This window comes from Pristiophorus japonicus, chromosome 5 (assembly GCF_044704955.1).
Source record: "Pristiophorus japonicus isolate sPriJap1 chromosome 5, sPriJap1.hap1, whole genome shotgun sequence".
Classification (NCBI taxonomy): domain Eukaryota; kingdom Metazoa; phylum Chordata; class Chondrichthyes; family Pristiophoridae; genus Pristiophorus; species Pristiophorus japonicus.
Genome location: NC_091981.1, coordinates 229,569,781 through 229,589,847, shown reverse-complemented (window position 1 = coordinate 229,589,847; position 20,067 = coordinate 229,569,781). Strand labels below are relative to the sequence as shown.

Genomic DNA, 20,067 nt, shown 5'->3' with positions numbered 1-20,067 from the left:
TAGTTATTTATGTATTTTAAAAATATATAATGTTCCTATTTTTTTTAAAGTTTATTTAATTATTGTTTAAAATAAACTTACCGTAGTGGGGAGGGTTTTTAAACAATAAAATGTGTTTTGTAATTTTATTTTTAAATGTTTTTGTGTATTTTAAAACTCTTACGCCTGTAAAAGTAGACTAAGTGCCTGCTTTTATCAGGCGCAAGACTTTTGAGGACATTTGCTGGGCAACATATGGATAAATCCTGCAATCTTGCCCTTGCAAATGTCCTCGCTCCAGCTTGACAGATCGGAAAAGCTGGTTTTCAGCGCCTGCGCATTGTGTGCTGAAAACTGGCTTTTGCAATGCCTTCCCAAGTCTGTAGACGCTCAGTACGGGCCCGGGAGGCCGGAATTTCTGCCCCAATATATTTTACCTGGATCGGCTGCCCAGAGCTATGTGACTGCAGCTCCAGCCCTGTGCATGTCCTGACGTGCACGTGTTCTGACGCGCAGTCAGTGAAGACCTCAGGACCGGGATCTCTCGTTGGCACAGCAGCTTCAGGTAAGTGCGCATCTTTTTAAACTTTTTTTACCCGATCGCCCGCAGGAAGAAGCCGACCGGGATTTCTAGGCCATTCTTTCACCACGACTCTCTGTTTCCTGTCAGTTAGCCAATTTCGTATCCGTGCTGCCACTGTCCCTTTTATTCCATGGGCTTCAACTTTGCTGGCAAACCTATTATGTGGCAATTTATCAAATGCCTTTTGGAAGTCCATTTACACCACAAAAACTGCATTGCCCTCATCAACCCTCTCTGTTACCTCATCAAAAAATTCCATCAAGTTAGTCAAACACTATTTGCCTTTAACAAATCTGTGCTGGCTTTCTCTAATTAATCCACACTTGTCCAAGTGACTATTAATTTTGTCCCGGATTATCTGGATTAAAATCTTCCCCACCACCGAGTTAAGCTGACTGGTCTATAGTTGCTGGGTTTATCCTTAGATAATTTTTGAAAAAAGGTGGAACATTTGCAATTCTTCACTGCTCTGGCACCACCCCCGCATCCAAGGAGGATTGAAAGATTATGGCACGTTGTCAATTCCCTCAGTGTCCTTGGATGCATCCCAACCGATCCTGGTGACTTATCTACTTTAAGTACAGCCAACCTTTCTGGTACCTCCTTTTTATCAATTTTTATCCCATCCAGTATCTCAACTACCTCCTCTTTCACTTTGACTTTGACAGCATGCAAAGTAATCATTTAGTACCTCCGCCATACCTCTGCCTCCATGCGTACATCTCCTTTTTGGTCCCTAATCAGCCCCACACCCCTCCTCTTCCTATCCATTGACTATTTATATGCCTACAGAAGATTTTTGGATTCCTTTTTATGTTAGCTGCCAGTTTTTTCTCGTACTCCCACTTTGTCCTTCTTATTTCCTTTTTCACTTTCCCTCTGAACTTTCTACATTCAGCCTGGTTCTCACTTGTATTCTCAACCTGACATCTGACATACGACCCCTTTTTCTGATTCATCTTAATCTCTATCTCTTTAGTCATCCAGTGAGCTCTGGCTTTGGTTGCCCTACCTTTCCCCCTCGTGGGAATGTACCTCGAATGTACCCGAACCATCTCCTCTTTAAAGGCAGCCCATTGTTCAATTACAGTTTTGCCTCCCAATCTTTGATTCCAATTTACCCTGGTCAGGTCTGTTCTCAACCCACTTAAATTGGCCCTCCTCCAATTAAGTATTTTGACTCTAGATTGTTCTTTGTCCTTTTCCATAGCTAACCTAAATTTTATGATACTATGCACACTGTATCTTAAATATTCCCCTGCTGAAACTTGATCCACCTGACCCATCTCTTTCCCAAAACCTAATCCAGCAATGCCTCCTTCCTTTTTGGGCCAGAAATGTACTGATCAAGAAAGTATCATTCTATGATTCTTTGTTTAGACAATATTACATCAATGAAATTTAGCACAGAAGGCACTTATTTAATGTATTAGTTACACATCCAGGTAACTCCTACATAGATAGTTCTGGAAACTCTAATTTTGGCTCAAAGGAGCAGCATTTGATTCAGAAGGAAGAAATATTTTTACCTTCGACATTCCTATACATTCCTATCCAGAAAGTTTTTGTCTTGTCAGTCACCATTTCTGTTGTGTGTAGTAAAAAGGTGCTTTCTGCAAGGTCGTCTACACTTACTAATGAAGCTCCTGCAAAAAGAAAATAGATATATATTATTCATTCAAGTATAAAAAGGAAAAATAATTTAACAGGTCATCAAGCAAGTATGATTAATGTGCATTTTGCAATCCATCAAGAATTATTGAGATCAGTCCTTTTTAAGTGGCTCTTTGTAAATGATTGCAGATCAGGTTGGGGAAAACGTAAACGTTTTTCATATTTATTTACATCTAACAAAACAACTGCTAAGATTGTGCCAACATACAGAGGCTAAATAAACAGTCAATCTTGAGGCTAAGATCAGATCAGCCATGATCGTATTGAATGGTGGAGCAGGCTCGAGGAGCCAAATGGCCTACTCCTGCTCCTTTCTTATGTTGTAATGTACACAGAGAATAGGGGTGTAAATGTGTTACAGAAAGAACAGCACAAAAACTGGATTGTGGCATGTTGAAAGATTTCACAGGTGTCCTAAACAAGATTAATTATTAATTTTTAAAAATGTTATCTGTATATTTACCTCTATGACAGACTTGAAAAAACTGCAATCTGTATTGTTGCAGTTTGTTCATTTTCAACCAGTTTTCGTAATGATGATGGTTTTCATTTGTGAATCAAAAGACTCAAATTGTATCAATATCGGATATCATTTTACTACATGTTACAGGAAAGAATGTCTCCTGTACGCTTTATATAGAGAATGATATCTATTTTGGAGTATGCTCCATTGAGAAAAATGGGTGATTGGGATTGTGTTAAATAGATTAAAAGCCACCTGGCTGTGTGCTGCCGTTCATTTGCTTGCAATAATTTCAATTTGCATTTTAAAATGCCAATCATTGTAATATTTCGGATACTGGTGGACTCTGTGCTTTGCTGGTTGGACATGGGTTCACTTTAAGTTTTTAATCTTCACTTTCCTCTTCAAGGCAGGGAAAAAGAAGGATAATATGTGAAAAGTGTGATTTCACAGCTACCGCAAGCAAAGTTCTTACCAGCACGAATGCATTCAAGGCTGGCAGCGGCCCAGCTTTTTACAAACGCTGTTTCAAATAAATAGCAGTGGCCACGGAATGGGACCCAAGATTTGGTCATCTTTGTTTCTGGACATTTTCCAGGGAGTTGAGGTACATCAGTAGGTGGTTGCGCTGGCAAAAAAAAACAATATTAAAATAAAGATCCTGCTGACTAAGCCTATCCGATGGTGCTTTCAGTTAAATCTTCAGTTAAAGTGCAGATAACCAATTATGTTATTATTCACATTTAAAAAGAAAATTCTACATTTCCCTTCCCTTTAAATCTCTCCTAACATGCACCATTTCCCATTTGAAAGGATGGGCAAATTATCTATTCGGCTCCTGCCATTGCTGTGCTTTAACCGACCACTAGGAGGTGCATGAAAGAGCGTCACAAGTTGAATCAGTCTTCAGTGTTGCCTCAGTCTCTCCCTGAGAAGAGGTAAATTATGGGGGAAAAATCAGATGCCATGCTCCACCCTACACCATGAAGCATCCCCTCCCCCCCCACCCCCAAACCCCAACCCCCACAGCGGCACTATCTAAAGTGATCATAAACTAATTACAGGTTAGTTGCTGCATTATTTCTTCTGGCTGCTGGTGCAATTGCATGCATGTTTAGAGCTTTCCTATACTTGCCTAAAGTTTCAATAGTCTGGCTAGTACTGCTGTACTTTTGTGGTCATTTAAAAGGTTGTGCTGAAACAAGTTGCTTTTAGACATGGATGGCCTGGTAGGCCTTCCTCTTGGAATTGAGCATGACTGGGAGAACGAAGAGAGGCCATGCAGAGCAGGACAAGCTGCTAAAAGAGGGAGGAGGAGGAGGGGGAGAAGGGCTCTCAGCAGGAGGCCATATCTGCGAGGGTCTTTAGTGAGCAACTCTTCGACCTCAACTTCAGTGAGAACCAATACATGAGACATTTTTGCTTCACTAAAGAGGTCATGTCTGAATTCTGCCAACTGCTGCCGTTACAACTGCAACCTCAAAGGAGCGCATGGACTGGAGGTCACTGAGTCTCTCTATGCACAGAGAGACAGCTTAATCTCATTCCCTTTTGCCAGAGACGGGCAGGCAGAGCGAGCACAAGGATTTGCGTGCACCTCATGTGAGCTATACCATTTTCATGAACTGAAAGGGACTCCACTCCGTCAATGTGCAACTGATGCGCGACCACAGCCAGCACATCATACAGGTCAATGTCCAGTATCCTGGCAGTAGTCACGATTCCTTCATTGTGTGTCAGTCCTCTGTGCCACCTGTATTTGACCCACGATGGCAAATCAAAGGCTGGTTGGTGGGCAACAAGGGTTATCCACTCATGATGTGACTCATGACCCACGCACATGTCACAGCAGCCCTACAGCGAGAACCATGCTGGTGCGTGACCACAGCCAGCACATCATACAGGTCAATGCCCAGTATCCTGGCAGTAGTCATGATTCCTTCATTGTGTGTCAGTCCTCTGTGCCACCTGTATTTGACCCAACATGGCAAGACAAAGGCTGGTTACTGGGCGATAAGGGTTATCCACTCATGATGTGACTCATGACTCACGCACATGTCACAGCAGCCCTACAGTGAGAACCATGCTACCACAAGGAGCGTCCTGAAGCAACACTTCCGCTGCCTGGACCGCTCTGAAGGAGCCTTGCAGTACACAGCTGAGCGGTTTGTGGTAGTATGCTGCATGCTGCACAACCTAGCCATTGAAGAAACAGCCCTTGCCACCGCCTAACAGGTGAGAAGCTGAGGAACCAGAGCACGAGGCAGAGGAGGAGGAGAATGAAGTGGAGGAGGAGAAAGTTCAACAGGAAGTGGAGGAGCATGAAGAGTAAGGAAGGCTACAATGCAGGCAGCCCCTTTTCTGCCCGGGCTCTATGTGTTCAAATAATTCATGAGCAATACCAGCAAGCTCAACCACCCCTCCCCATTCACCAATAGTCTCACACTCCTTACCGTTCCTCTATCACTGACCATCACATCATCCTCTTTCCCACAAACAACAAAAATAAAAACTACCAGATAATAAACATTCCAATCCAAATTTATAAATTCAATCATTTCATAATGTATCATGACAAAAATGAACGAATCACTCTTGTGCATTCCCTTAGCACCTGTCCTCCGTGTGCCTTTGCCTCACCGAGTGCTCTACGAGATGCTTCCCCAGTGGCTGCAGCATGGGTTGAGGAGACTGCCGATGGCCTTGGAGGGCCACCACACAGCTCTGGGCATAGAAGGCCTGGCTTCAGATAGCACCATTTCAGCCCAGGCTGCAGCAGTCTAGGTTGGCTGGCTAACTGACGGAGTGGCAGGGGTGAGACCACCAATACTGTCAACATGAGAGAGGAAAGCAGGTTCATGTTCCATGGAACACATTGATGGACTGCTGTAATGCTCCTGAAGCAACTTTGAACAGTGGTATCCCATCATCATCATAGGCAGTCCCTCGAATCGAGGATGACTTGCTTCCACGTCAAAAAGTTCACAGGTGTTTCAATAAAGGACCTAAAATTCCAGGTCCCGAACTAAATCTTGAAGGGTGGAAGATGCCTGTGTGTGGATTTTTTTAACATGTGGTGGCCATTGCACAGCAGCCACCACACAGGCTTGACAGAGCTAGGTCTTGGTCCAGTGGCAAGGATTAACCAAGACGACTGGAGACCTGCTCTGCTGCACGGACCTAGTGCGCACACATATCGCAGTATGGGCTGGCCTGTGCTGCCCCTGGGCCCTTGCTTTTCCAAACTCGCGTCTCTTCTGGGCCCTGATCACATCTGTCTACAATCTCTCGCCGCTCCTTCGCCCCGACTTCGCTGCTGCTGCAGTACCTGCCCACGCTCCAATCACCGACCTGGACCTTGGTGACGTCCCTCTTCACTGTCATTGCTCTCCTGCTCCAGCACATGCTGCTCCCTGGAGTGGTATGCTGCCACGCTGCTCCTTCCACTCCCCGTGGTATCCAGTGGTATCCAGAGTCAGGATGACAGAAGTTTGAACTCCCCAGGCAGCAGTCTGAGGTTTCTGCAGCAGTCAGACTTTTGATGGAAGCTGTTTGCGCTGTAATGCAAGCTGTGACATCGGCCATCAGATGCTGCATCCTGGGTTCCTGCGCTGTTGGAGGTGACCTCCCGTTCCATGTTGGAAAGGATGAACTCCAAGCCCAGTGCCTAATTAGTGCTGGACTCCTCTTGACACTGAGCGCAGACTTTATGGCAGAGTTTCCAATGCACCAAGCATTTAGTTATGTACACCCATCAGTCTTCTACTGTAATAAAAACAGAAAATGTTGGAAATTTCAGCGGGTCAGGCAACATCTGTGGAAAGAAACAGAGACAACGTTTCAGGTCTGTGACTCTTCGTCAGGCCTTGGGGGGCGACCTCGCAGCTCTGGGCACAGAAGGCCCGGCTTCAGACTGCACCATTTCAGCCCTTGCAGTATTTTGCTTTTGTATTAGTCTTCTTCTGTAGCCTGGCCCATCGAAGTCCTCATCTGTCTCTTCTGCAGCAGAACTAGTGTGTGCCCTCACCCTCCGGTGAGCTGGCACCTGCGCTATCCTTTCTCCCGCCGTGGCTGCTGCGCACTTGTGCCCGGTATCTCACCACGTGCAGATCCCTCCTCTATCCTAGCCTCTAAAATATGCCCAGGGCAGTCTCTGAGCGAGTGGAAAAAGGCTCTTAAGTGTCTGACAACAAGCCTATGATCATTTCAATTAGGTCGCCCACCTCTGCCGGTCGGGTCGCTGCCACACCGGCAAACGCGACCAAGGGGAAGGCACGTGGGGGCGGGCCGATGGCAGGTTCCTGACCCGCTCCGACTTTTTTCAAATTTCCCACCCGGCCCGCCTCCGATTGTGCCTGCACGGACCCCAGAAAGATCTTGTCATGTAGTTAACTGTCATTGCAACCCATGTATAAACTGACTAGTTATACACTGTGAGTACATTGACCACTAGGTGGTGAACTTGTGGGAGACACTCCTAACCTGGTCTTTCAGGTATAAAAGGGGAAGCTGAACCCACCTTCATCACTTCAGTGCTGGAATAAAAGTTGCTGGTCACAGAGTGACCTTCTCCAACCATGAACCTCGTGTGCATTTGTACTGTATAGTAAGGACATATCATTAGCGACGAGAAACTGGGAATTAAACCACGCAAGCATGGCCACTAGCAGCACAGAAGAGAGATACTGTGTTGGTGATGATTGGGATGACTTTATTGAGAGACTACAGCAAAGCTTCATCACTAAGGAATGGCTGGGGTAGGATTCGGCCGACAAACGCAGGGCTCATCTCCTGACGGTTTGTGGATCCAGGACATACTCCCTGCTGAAGGACCTTCTAGCGCCAGAGAAGCCGGCGGACAAGATTTTTGAAGAGCTCAGTAAGTTGATCGAGGAACACTTTAAACCAGCGAGCAGCATGCACATGGCGAGACATCGGTTTTATACGCACTGGCGGCGAGAAGGGCAAAGCATTCCAGACTTCGTGGCAGACCTCCGCCGACTGGCGAGCCGATGTAAGTTCCCAGATGCATGCAGAGCGGAGATGCTGCGAGACTTTTTTATTGAGGGCATCGGGCACGCTGGGGTTTTCAGGAAACTGATTGAGACCAAAGACTTGACCCTGGAAACGGCGGCTTTTATGGCGCAGGCATTTATCTCAGGGAAGGAAGAGACCAGAATGATGTTTGACAAAAATCTTGGTTGAAATGCAGCAAATGGACAGGGAGTCAACATTGTTAACGCGGCACACAGTTCTCCAGGCAGACAAGGGTAATCGGACATGCCCGAGCATGTAGTCGAACCCAAAGGGAGGAATTCAACAGAGACAATGGCTAGCTGAACAGCGATTCATGCCATTGCAAGGGACAATGCGGCCAGTAATGGGGCCATCAACACCTGTTAATGGTGTGCTTAAAAACAGTTACACAGTCAGAGACAATTGACTGGTAATGGGCCTTTAGTTTCCAACAACGGCTCATGTTGGAGGTATGGAGGCAAACACACAGCCAGAGCTTGCAGGTATCAGCAATACACCTGCAGAAATTGCAACGTCAGCAGTCACTTGGTGCGTATGTGCAGGAAGTCTGCAGCCAGGTTGATGTACGAGGAGGACGGGGACGATGTAAGCCCGACGGGGCCAAATGGACACCGGGAGAAATCGCTGGAAGCTGAAGTTCAGCGACTTCATGTGGAGCACATATACAGTTCATACACGAGGACGCCTCTGATAATGATGAAATTGCTCCTCAATGGCATCTCAGTATCAATGGAGCTAGACACAGGGGCCAGCCAATCCCTGATGAGTATCAAACAGTTCGACAAGCTGTGGGCGTCCAAAGCCAGGAGGCCAAAATTATTGCCGATTGACGCACAGCTACTGACATATACAAAGGAGATCATTCCGGTGCTAGGCAGCGCCATGGTAGTCATGACCCACAAAGATTCGGAAAACAGGTTGTCACTCTGGATTCTTCCGGGGGACGGTCCCGCACTACTGGGGAGGAGTTGGCTGGCTGTCATGAACTGGAAATGGGGCGATGTCAATGCAATTTCTTCTGTGGAGCGAATATCATGCTCACAGGTTCTGGACAAATTTGACTCACTATTTCAGCCCGGCATTGGCACTTTCATTGGGGCCAAGGTAGTGATTAACATAAACCCGGATGCCAGGCCAGTCCACCACAAGGCCAAAGCGGTGCCGTACGTGATGCGGGAAAAGATAGAAGGCGAATTGGACCGTTTTCTGAGGGAAGGCATCATCTCGCCAGTTGAATTCAGTGACTGGGTGAGCCTGATTGTGCCGGTGCTCAAGGCGGATGGGTCGGTCAGGATATGTGGTGATTACAAGGCCACCATCAATCGGGTGTCACTCCAAGACCAGTACCCGCTACCGGGAGCGGAGGACCTCTTTGTGACGCTATCCGGTGGCAAACTTTTTTCAAAATTGGACCTAACCTCAGCTTACATGACACAGGAGCTGGCGAGTGAGTCGAAGAAGCTGACCACCATCACGACACACAAGGGGTTGTTTGAGTACAACAGATGTCCGTTTGGGATTCGCTCGGCCGCCGCAATCTTTCAACGCAATATGGAAAGCCTCCTCAAGTCAATTGCAAAGACAGTGGTTTTTCAAGACGACATCCTCATCACGGGTTGTGATACTGAAGTACACCTCCGCAACCTGGAGGAGGTGCTACGCAGGCTGGACCGGGTAGGTCTGCGACTGAAAAAGGCGAAGTGCGTCTTCCTAACTCCTGAGGTAGAATTCCTGGGGATGAGGGTAGCAGCAGACGGGATCAGACCTACTGCATCCAAAACAGAAGCGATCCAGAGAGCACCCAGACCCTGTAACACGACAGAGCTGCGTTCGTTCCTGGGGCTCCTGAACTATTTTGGTAACTTTCTTCCCAAATTGAGCACGCTGCTAGAGCCGCTACACGTGCTCCTACGCAAAGGTCGTGAATGTGTCTGGGGGGACAGCCAGGAAAGGGCTTTTGAGAGAGCACGAAATTTGTTATGCTCCAACAATCTGTTAACGCTATATGACCCATGTAAGAAACTTGTTTTAACGTGCGACGCGTCGTGCTATGGGGTCGGGTGTGTGTTGCAGCATGTTAATGCCAAGGGTCAGTTACAGACGGTAGCTTATGCCTCCAGAAGTCTGTCCCAGGCAGAACGGGGCTACGGGATGGTAGAAAAGGAAGCGCTTGCATGTGTATATGCTGTAAAAAAAATGCACCAGTACCTGTTCGTCAGGAAATTTGAGCCGGAGACAGATCACAAACCCCTAACGTCCCCTTTGGCCAACAACAAGGCCATAAATGCAAATGCATCGGCCCGCATACAGAGGTGGGCACTCACGTTAGCCGCCTATGATTATACAATTTGGCACAGACCGGGCACTGAAAACTGCGCCGATGCACACAGCAGGCTCTCACTAGCCACTACCGAGGGGGGCAACCGAGCATGCTGCTGAGATGGTCATGGCTGTGGAAGCTTTCGAAAGCGAAGGCTCACCCGTGACAGCCCATCAGATCAAAGTCTGGACAAATAGAGACCCGCTACTGTCATTAGTCAAGAAATGTGTCCTTAATGGGGACTGGGCAGCCACATACGGGGCATGCCCTGAGGAATTTAAACCATTTCACAGGCGCAGGGATGAACTCTCGATTCAGGCCGATTGCTTACCCCAGATGGGCAGAGAGGCGTTCATCAGAGAACTCCACAATGAGCACCCGGGCATTGTCATGATGAAGGCAATTGCCAGGTCACACGTTTGGTGGCCAGGGATAGATGCAAACCTGGAACTTTGTGTTTGCAGGTGCAACACGTGTGCCCAGCTGGGCAATGTGCCCAGGGAAGCTCCCCTTAGCCCCTGGTCCTGGCCCGCCAAACCATGGTCACGCATCCATGTGGACTACGCAGGTCCTTTCATGGGAAAAATGATTTTGGTTGTAGTAGATGCCTACTCCAAATGGATCGAGTGTGACATTCTCAATTCAAGCACGTCCTCGGCCACGGTAGAAAGTCTACGGGCAATGTTCGCCGCCCATGGTCTACCTGACGTCTTGGTCAGTAACAATGGCCCGTGCTTTACAAGCATTGAATTCCAGGACTTCATGGCAGGAAATGGTATCAACCATGTCAGAACGGCACTGTTCAAGCCGACCTCAAACGGCCAGGCAGAACGAGCAGTGCTGATAATCAAACAGGGGATGCTCAGAATCCAAGGCGGTTCCCTAGAAAGCCGCTTATCACACCTCCTGTTGGCCAGTAGATCCCGACCACACTCACTCACAGGGTTCCCACCCGCAGAGCTGCTCATGAAAAGGACGCTCAAAACCAGGTTATCCCTTACACACCCCACCATGAAAGAAATTATTGAGAGCAGGCGCCAGTCACAATGTGACTACCACGACGGGAATGCGAGGGCGCGATGTATTGATGTCAATGACCCTGTCTTTATTCTCAACTACGTGCAGGGCCTAAATGGCTTGCAGGCACTGTGATTGCCAAAGAGCGGAATAGGATTCTGGTAGTTAAACTTACCAATGGACAAATCTGCCGTAAGCACGCGGATCAAACAAAAAGGAGGTTCAGCAACCTCATAGAAGAAGCAGAGGAAGAACACGATGTAGAGTTCACTTCTCCACAGATGGCCGAACACCGGAACCAAGTGGAAGAGAGCCCAGTCACTGTGGTTAGTCCGGACAGGTCTGAGGCACCGCCATCTGCAGACACTCAGGCCAGCGCCCAACAACCGGAGCCCCAACTCAGGCGCTCTACAAGGGAGCGTAAACCACCAGAGAGACTTAACCTGTGATCCCAATAAGACTTTGATGGGAGGTGATGCCATGTATTTAACTGTCATTGTAACCCATGTATAAACTGACTAGTTGTACACTGTGAAAACATTGACCACTAGGTGGTGAACTTGTGGGAGGCACTCCTAACCTGATCTTTCAGGTATAAAAGGGAAAGCTCCACCCACCTTCATCACTTCAGTGCTGGAATAAAAGTTGCTGGTCACAAAATGACCTTCTCACAAGCATGGGCCTCGTGTGAATTTGTACTGTATAGTAAGGACATATCAGTTCTGGCCTAAGGGAATGCACAAGGGTAATTAGTTGCTGCCCATTGCTACACGCCACCTTCTCCTAAGAAGGAAGTGTGTCAGTGAATATCCTGCAATATATTTGGATGTCATGGGTGAATAGCCGCCAGTGTGTGTGAGCTGTGATTCCGAGACTTGAAACAGTGTTTGGTGTGTGAAGGTGAGGTAAAGCATATGAATTTTAGGGTTGAGTACTGATTGATAGAGATTGTTGGTGGGTGGGTGATGGAGATGTGGTGAATTGAGCAGTGGGTGGGGCTATTGGTCCAGTTGATGGGATATCCCATTTGAAGATGAACTCACACATCTTGACAACACGTGTGAGATCGTTAAACTTTTACCTACACTCCATCCATGTTCTTGGAGCTGTACTCCTGGCATTGACTCCCCCCGTTACTTGTTACCACTGCCTCCTGAGCATATGTCTGGAGGACCTCCTGTCCCCCTTCGGATACAGGATGTCTCTCCTATTTTCCACCTTTTCCACCAAGACCTTCTTCAGTGCAGTGCCTGAAAATCTTGGTGCTCACTCTCTCGCATACTCAGCCATTGCTCAAAGTAGAACAGCAAGATTCAGTTTTCAAATGGCTCCTACCACATTGCAGCTGCAATGCATTTTCCCTTTAAGAGGGCAGATTGTCTTTAAATAGCGTGAGCCACTCACGATATCAGGCCCCCTGCTGATGTGTGCAGGTAGCATTGGCTGCACGCAGTAATCATGTAAAGCAGAAAGCAGCATGAGTCAATGAACGGGCGCAGAGTAATTGCAAATTAATCACACACCACGATCCCCACGCCCATTTTCAGGGGTAAGCCAAAATCTCCCCTTACCAATCTTACTGACCTCTGAAAAAAGCAGGTTGCAAATATTTCTTGAGCAACAAAGAATGATAAAAAATGTTATTTATATAGCATCTTTTACATAATAAAACATCCCACGGTGCTTCAGAGGAACGTTAGCAAACACAATTTGACACCAAGCAACTTAAGGAGATATTAGGGCAGATGGCCGAAATCTTGGATAAAGAGTTAGGTTTTAAGGAGCATCTTAAAGGAAGAAAGAGAGGGAGAGAGGCAGAGAAGTTTAGTGAGGGAATTCCAGAGCTCACGGCCTTGGCAGCTGAAGGCACAGCCGCCAATGGTGGAGCGATTAAAATCGGGGTTGCTCAAGAAGCCAGAATTGGAGGAATGCAGATGTGTCAGAGGGCCACAGAAATAGGGAGGGGCGAAACCATGGATTTGAAAACAAAAGGATGAGAATTTTAAAATCGAGGTTTCGCTTAACCGGGAGCCAATGTAAGTTAGCGAGCATAGAACTGATGGGTGAACGGGTCTTGGTGCGAGTTTGGACACAGGCAGCAGAGTTTTGCATGACCTCAAGTTTACAGAGGGTGGAACATGGGAGGCCAGCCAGGAATGCATTGGAATAGTCAAGTCTGGAGGTAACAATTGCATGGATGAGTGTTTCAGCACTCTGAGGAAGTACATTCTTGCTATTGAGGGAGTGCAGCGAAGGTTCACCAGACTGATTCCCGGGATGACAGAACTGACATATGAAGAAAGATTGAATCGACGAGGCTTATATTCAATGGAATTTAAAAGAATGAGAGGGGATCTCATAGAAACATATAAAATTCTGATGGGACTGAACAGGTTAGATGCAGGAAGAATGTTCCCAATGTTGGGGAAGTCCAGAACCAGTGGTCACAGTCTAAGGATAAGGGGTAAGCCATTTAGGACCGAGATGAGGAGAAACCTCTTCACTCAGAGAGTTGTGAGCATGTGGAATTCTCCACCACAGAAAGTTGTTGAGGCCAGTTCGTTAGATATATTCAAAAGAGAATTAGATGTGGCCCTTACGGCTAAAGGGATCAAGGGGTATGGAGTGAAAGCAGGAATGGGGTACTGAAGTTGCATGATCAGCCATGATCATATTGAATGGTGGTGCAGGCTCGAAGAGGCGAATGGCCTACTCCTGCAGCTATTTTCTATATTTCTATGTTTCAGCAGCAGATGAGTTAAGGCAGTGGCAGAGATGGGCAATGTTATGCAGGTGGAAATAGGCGATCTTAGTAATGGCGCAGATATGTGGTCAGAAACTCATCTCGGGGTCAAACACGACATCAAGGTTGTAAACAGTCTAGTTCAGCTTCAGATAGTTGCCAGAGGGATGGAGTCGGTGGCTAGGGAACGGAGTTTGTGGCGGGGCCCAAAGACAATGGCTTCTGTCTTTTCACTATTTAGTTGATATTTGATTTTTTCTTCACTTCCATATGGATATCTGTTGAGTAATGCTGCTTGTTTTCTGATGCAAAGTTAACCTAGTAAATAGTTTATTAATAATAATTTGTATTGATCTGTACTCCTTATTGATCAGGAGTTTGATGAATTTTCGGTAAAAATTTGCAGGTGTACTTTACTGCTTTGATAAGGCAGTAATGGGACACAGTTGTTAGAAATCAGGGGTGTACAAAATGTATTATCTGTTGTTTTTTTAAGTTAAGACTTCAACTTGGTTTATGCATTTTTAAGACAATTTATTATAGAAAGACTTGGAATGGATGGAAGTTGTCGGAGTTAATGTAAACAATTTGCTATGTCGTAAAGAAGCAATTGTCTGGTTTGGCCTCATGAGATCAAAGAGAGAATATAGATGAAAGAGATAGGACACAAATTTCAAAGGAAGAAACCCTAAGAAAGTATACACAGACAAGAAATATGGACAAGAACATGAGACATCGTTAGGGCTGGCTTTGACATGAGAATCAAGAAAAAGAACCAGAAGTCCCATTGGGCATTAAGGTTTTAGGGGCACCTCTATAGGTCAAAAGATCTTGTTAAAGTCCCATTTTAGGCCCACCCCTAAAAAGAGAATTAAAATAGCTTGCTCAAGGCTGTCCACACAAATGGTGTGAGGGATGAGCGAAACAGAAGTTGGGCGATTCCATGCTTTACTGAAGCAAACTCTAGATGAAGAGAAAGAGGCTGCAAGCCAGTGAACTGCTCACATGTCCTTAGTCTTCATATGCGTCTCGATGATGGTAGCCTCCCCGTTACTGTTAGGTTCTGGCACCCTAATCCCACCATTACAATAGCAAGTGCACGCAGCGAATGGTACTTACATCGAACTGTGAAGACTGTCAGAGTAAATTGTACTAAAGTATATAAGGCACTTGCGACGCACTGATGGAAGGCCTCTAACTACAACTTTCTCTTTAATGTTACAGTCGAAGCTCGCACACAACCGACGGGAGCAAATGTGGACTGGTGGATGGGAGCCAGACCTCCAAGTGCTCACTCCATTGGAGGAATGGATAGCTTCCCTGATGAGCATCAAAGTTGATGCAATGGTGGTGGGTCCAGTGACAGTATGTTGAGTTCCTTTGCAGCGACCTGCAGGACACTTGGTCGTCACACCATCAACGTGCAGCTATTTCCATGAGACTGGCATTCACAAATGCCTTTTCTGCTCTTGGGCCCCTTCCCTACAGGTAACCACTGTTCTGTGTTTGTGCTTTCAGATGATCAGCCAAATTCACTGGGGCTTTCTCGGGCGCCTACCACGGGTGCAGATGGTGGCGACGACAAAAAGGACGGAGGAGGAGCAGGAGGACAAGACCTCCTTCGACCTCACACAGGAGGCTGCGCTATCTGAGAGCGGGGCCAACAGCACTGTTGGTGAAGGGGTTACTGGGGAGGCAGAGGTGGGTGATGTTCCAGGACCCAGTGGCCTCCAGCAACGCCACGGGGGAGGGCAAGGCAGGGGGCCAGCTCCCCGGAGGGTGAGTGTGCACCTGAGTGATGCTCAGCAGAACTCTGACGATGAGCCTGAACTAGACGTTGTCGCAAGACAGTCCCCTGTAGTTGCACAGCAATGTGGAGGGTGTAATAGCAAGGGAATCACAGAGTCTTGATGCACTAGCTGTGAGGAAGAGGAATCTGCCTCAACTCTTGTTCATGCCTCTCAGCAGTCCACTGAGCCCGTCCTTGGTAGATACCAATGAATGTCGGATGCAACTAGTGACCAAGGGGTCCCAGACATAGTGGCACGAGTTATGGCTGATGTTCCAGTGGCTATTGAGCACCAGGCCGATGCTATTGTAGGCCTCCATACACAAATGTCATCAGTGCGTGGTGTCCTGAGTCAGCTCTCTGGTGTACTGCAGTCGCAAACACTCTTGATGCAGAGGCAAATAGATCCAACGGATGCACTGACCGCTGCCATCTGATCTGGAACCCCATCAGTTCAATGGGGACCTAACCTTGTTGAACCAGGGCAGGACTCTGACCTCATCCTGATTTCTGCAGATGATGATGCTCTGGCCTATTGGGCCAATTGGAACGTTATGTCCTTTCTCAGGATGACATCATTCCACCTTCGCAGCTGCCGCTCTCTGCATCCCACCCACAACAAAGTGCTTCCGTCCATGCTGCGGTTATGCAGTCCGCAGCTGGATCTTCCAGGGCCCGAGTTAGTCGGGAATGTCCTGCTAGGCCATCATGTGTGGCTGCAGTTCCAAGTCAGCAACCGACTACCAGCCTTGCTGAAAGCCCTGAGACCCCATTGAGGAGGAGCAGTAGACGTGGGAGCGGGGAGAAGGGAAGGGGTGGTAAAGCCCCCTTTAAGACAAAATAAATACGTGTGGGAAGGTGGCCACATATGCTCACCGTGTGAAGATATGACCTTTTAAAACTAGTTGCACTTGTATGACCCACCAAACACTTGCTTGATAGTCAACAGAGATGGATAGGTTGTTGCAATGTGAGCTCGTGTAAATTTTTGCACTTGGGTGAATGATGTAACAATTGTTTGGTACTCACCAGAGATGAATACCTTGTTACAAAATGAACTGTTGTCAATAGATGCACTTGGATGTCTGAGAATGTTTGAAGGGGTTTTGTGGGTATGTTGATGTGTTGGGGATGAAGTTGTTGTCTTGTATTTCTTTTCAGCACCCTTGATTTATGTTTGCAATAAACCAAGTTTGGATTGTTCACATGATGATGCAGTAATTATTGAAAATGGAAAGTTGCAGAGTGTGTAGCGATGTGTTGAGTTGATGCCCAGGTGTATGGGCTGGCCATTCGGCACGTCAAGACTCATTCATTGGAATCGTTGAGAGATGAGCCCCACTGACGAGCAGCCCTTCCAGCCGTAGCAGTGTCAAGCTGTCTCGTCCTTGGCTGAGGCTCCTCGTCTTCCTCGTCATCCTCCTCCTGAGGTAGATCATCTATCCCCGGTGGTAATGGCTTGCCCCTCATTATGGCCAGGTTGTGCAGCATGCAGCAGACAATGGTGAACGTGGAGACTCTATCAGGCAAGTACTGGAATGCCCGTCCAGAATGGGCAAGGCAGCAGAAACGCTGCTTCAGAACTCCGATAGTTTGCTCGATAATCGCCCGGGTTGTGTTATGGCTGCTATGGTAGCACTGCTTGGCAGGGGTGGTGGGATTGCAGAGTGATGTCATCAGCCAGGGGGCTACACCATATCCTTTGTTTCCCAGGAGCCAGCCAAGGCCTTTATGCGATAGCTTGAAGAGTCGTGGCACACTGGTCTCCTGCACGATGAAGGCATGGTGGTAGCTGCCAGGATATCGGGCATTGACAGCGAAGATCATCTGCCTGTGATTGTAGACCAGTATGTTGAAGGAGTGGAATCCCTTGCGATTCTGAAAGATCTCTCCATTGTGGGGTGGGGCCCTCAATGCCACATGCATACAATCAATGGCTCCCTGAACGCTGGGGAAGCCCGCTATCCTGGCGAATCCACGGGTGCGCTTATCCTGGTCTTCCCTTGACATGCTGAACTTGATATAATCCATTTGTTTGCCATAGAGAGCGTCGGTCACCTGGCGAATGCAGCAATTTACTGCAAAGTGCGAGATGTTGCATATATCGCCTATAGGAGACTGGAAGGAGCTGAAAGCATAGAAGTTGAGTGCTACTGTCACTTTCACTCCCACTGACAGCGAGGTCCTGGTGCCGATGTCAGCTGCCAGTTATGTCAGCAGAAGGTTGCAAAGCTCCGTCACCACCTCCTTGTGGAACCTCAGCCTTCTTAAGCTCTGCCCCTTGGACATCTCAAGACAAGAGTATTGTGCGCGGTAAACCCTGCATCTGTACGGCCTCCTGCCCAGCCACCTGTGGTATCTTCTCTGGGGAGGATCCACATGTGCCCTAAGCTGTCTCTGCAGCCGATGCCTTTTAAGTCGGCACCGCAGGACGATGTGGTACGTGATCACTGCCCCCATCACTTGGCACAGGGCACAGCGAAATGCAACTTCCACATTGTTCCGATATTGAACCCAACAATGTGTCCGTGATACAATAGTCAATCTGATGAGTCAACAGCAGTATGACGCCAACATCCTACTCTCTGTGCAAGCATCAAATGCAGCACTGACCAAGACCTTTGAGCCCTGGCTGCAACACTCTTTAACTAACGCCCCAAATTAGTTTTTCCGCCTTGTCTAACTTTTTCAGGTTTCATCGAAGCCAGCCATTAAGTGAGGCATTGCACGCATACTGACATCATGATTTCCATGGCGTTAGCTGGCGGGATGTAACATTTTAATGCCCTTAAAAAATGACCACCGAATTTCACTTCATGCGTGAACAGCACCCAGCACCATTCCACACTGCCTAACTCCCAGTTAACACCTAACACCGGCGTTATCATCAAGTAACCGAATTTCGACCCCAATATACGCACCATATTAGTTTACAATAGATCCTGATTATTAAAGTGACCAGAGACCACCTTAACTTGGCTATTTCTAACAGTGATTCTGGTATTATTCTAGCAAGTCAGTTATGAGCTCAAATCCTACCATGATAAGTTATGGAATTCAGTGCAGTAAATCCAGCCACTTATGAACCAGCACTCGAAAAAAAGATAATAAAAACTACAGAATTATTGTACTGAAGCCAATTGGTTCAGTAATGTTCTTCACTGAAGGGATCCTACTGCCCCTGCCCAGACTATTCTACCCACTCCAGACTCCAGTCCCCCAATGCATCATGGACTCTTAATGCTCTCAGGGCAAATAGGGATGGACAATAAATGCAGAAAACGGTTATAGTATTGCATTTTGCAAGTGTTGATTTAGCACTGTGGCTTACTGACACATCTGTGTACCTTCAGCTACTTTAATACTTGGTACGTCGGAAGTTAGTTATTTTCATAATTAACTGAGCGAACATTTTAATGTTGGCATTTCATTAAAGTGTATGCTTAAAATTCACATATCGGGGTATCTGTAATTTGAATGCCCTTCACCCGTTTCTCTATTGAAACCTTTTTTGCCTTTCTTCATTTTATCATTACTATGATGGTTATTGAACTTTCTCACTCCTTCTAAGCTCCAAACGCTCTACTGTTTCTCCCGCTGCATCCTCACAATGTTGAAATCAAGATTGCTTGTACTGCCTCTGATTGTAACTCATTCTTTTCCAGGTTAACTAAACTGCTGAACACTTATGTCCTCAGTTTTTCCTTCCTCCCTACATGCAAACTCGGCATTGTCTAACTACTACTTGCTGATTATCTCTCATCATCCCTCCTATTGTTTCTCCATTTCCAAAAAATGTATGTAAAGTGACAGGTGTTTGTTTTGGGGAAAGGGTAAAATCAGACACTAAGTGGATGCTGTGCTAATAAGAAATGCCTGTTTAAAAGTCTGTTTTTTAGCCTGCATTTTTGGGACTAATTGGTCATTACCATAATTTTAACGTGTCTGGATGTGCTAAAACAGACACCTGCACTTTTAGCACGCAAGCGCTGATTAGAAGCAAATTTCCGGGAGCAGTATATGTAGCCTCCACGCACCCACTTCCACTGAAGGTATGGAGTGAGCTAGCTGTCACACAACGGGACGTTTCAAGATGGCTCAGGGACCGAGAGAGAGGGTGCACAGGTTCTCAGACACTGGAGGTCCTGGTGGGGAGGTCCAGAGGAATGTTCTGTACCTGCAGGAGTAAGGAGTAATTCTCACCCTACTGACCCTCCGTCCATCTGTCTCACAGCAGCTGGTGCTGCTCTGCCTGGCCTCATGTCCTCTTCGTATTCGTCCTCTAGGCCAAGGGGAACCCCTAGCAAGTTTCCCATGACCAAGCACTCCCTTTCTCCTGACTCCCAAAGGTCTCCAATAAGGTAGAGTAGCACAGCACTTGCGGTTTTTTGGTGAAGTCGTCAGGAATTTCCAGAAAAAATATTGATAGATTGTTGCGGAAGTCTTAACAAAATGTCCCACA

At 47.0% G+C, this 20,067-nt stretch overlaps 1 protein-coding gene across 2 annotated transcripts in view; it reads right to left on the bottom strand.

Annotated features, from left to right (window-relative positions):
* Positions 1 to 20,067, bottom strand: part of LOC139264623 (macrophage mannose receptor 1-like) — a 332,729-nt gene that overhangs the window by 64,940 nt on the left and 247,722 nt on the right. For both annotated transcript variants that reach the window (XM_070881368.1, XM_070881367.1), the window contains exons 26-27: positions 3,175 to 3,327; positions 2,092 to 2,208 (exon numbers count right to left, since the gene is read on the bottom strand). In XM_070881368.1, the coding sequence (XP_070737469.1) occupies positions 2,092 to 2,208; positions 3,175 to 3,327 (270 nt within the window). The remainder of the gene's footprint in view (positions 1 to 2,091; positions 2,209 to 3,174; positions 3,328 to 20,067) is intronic.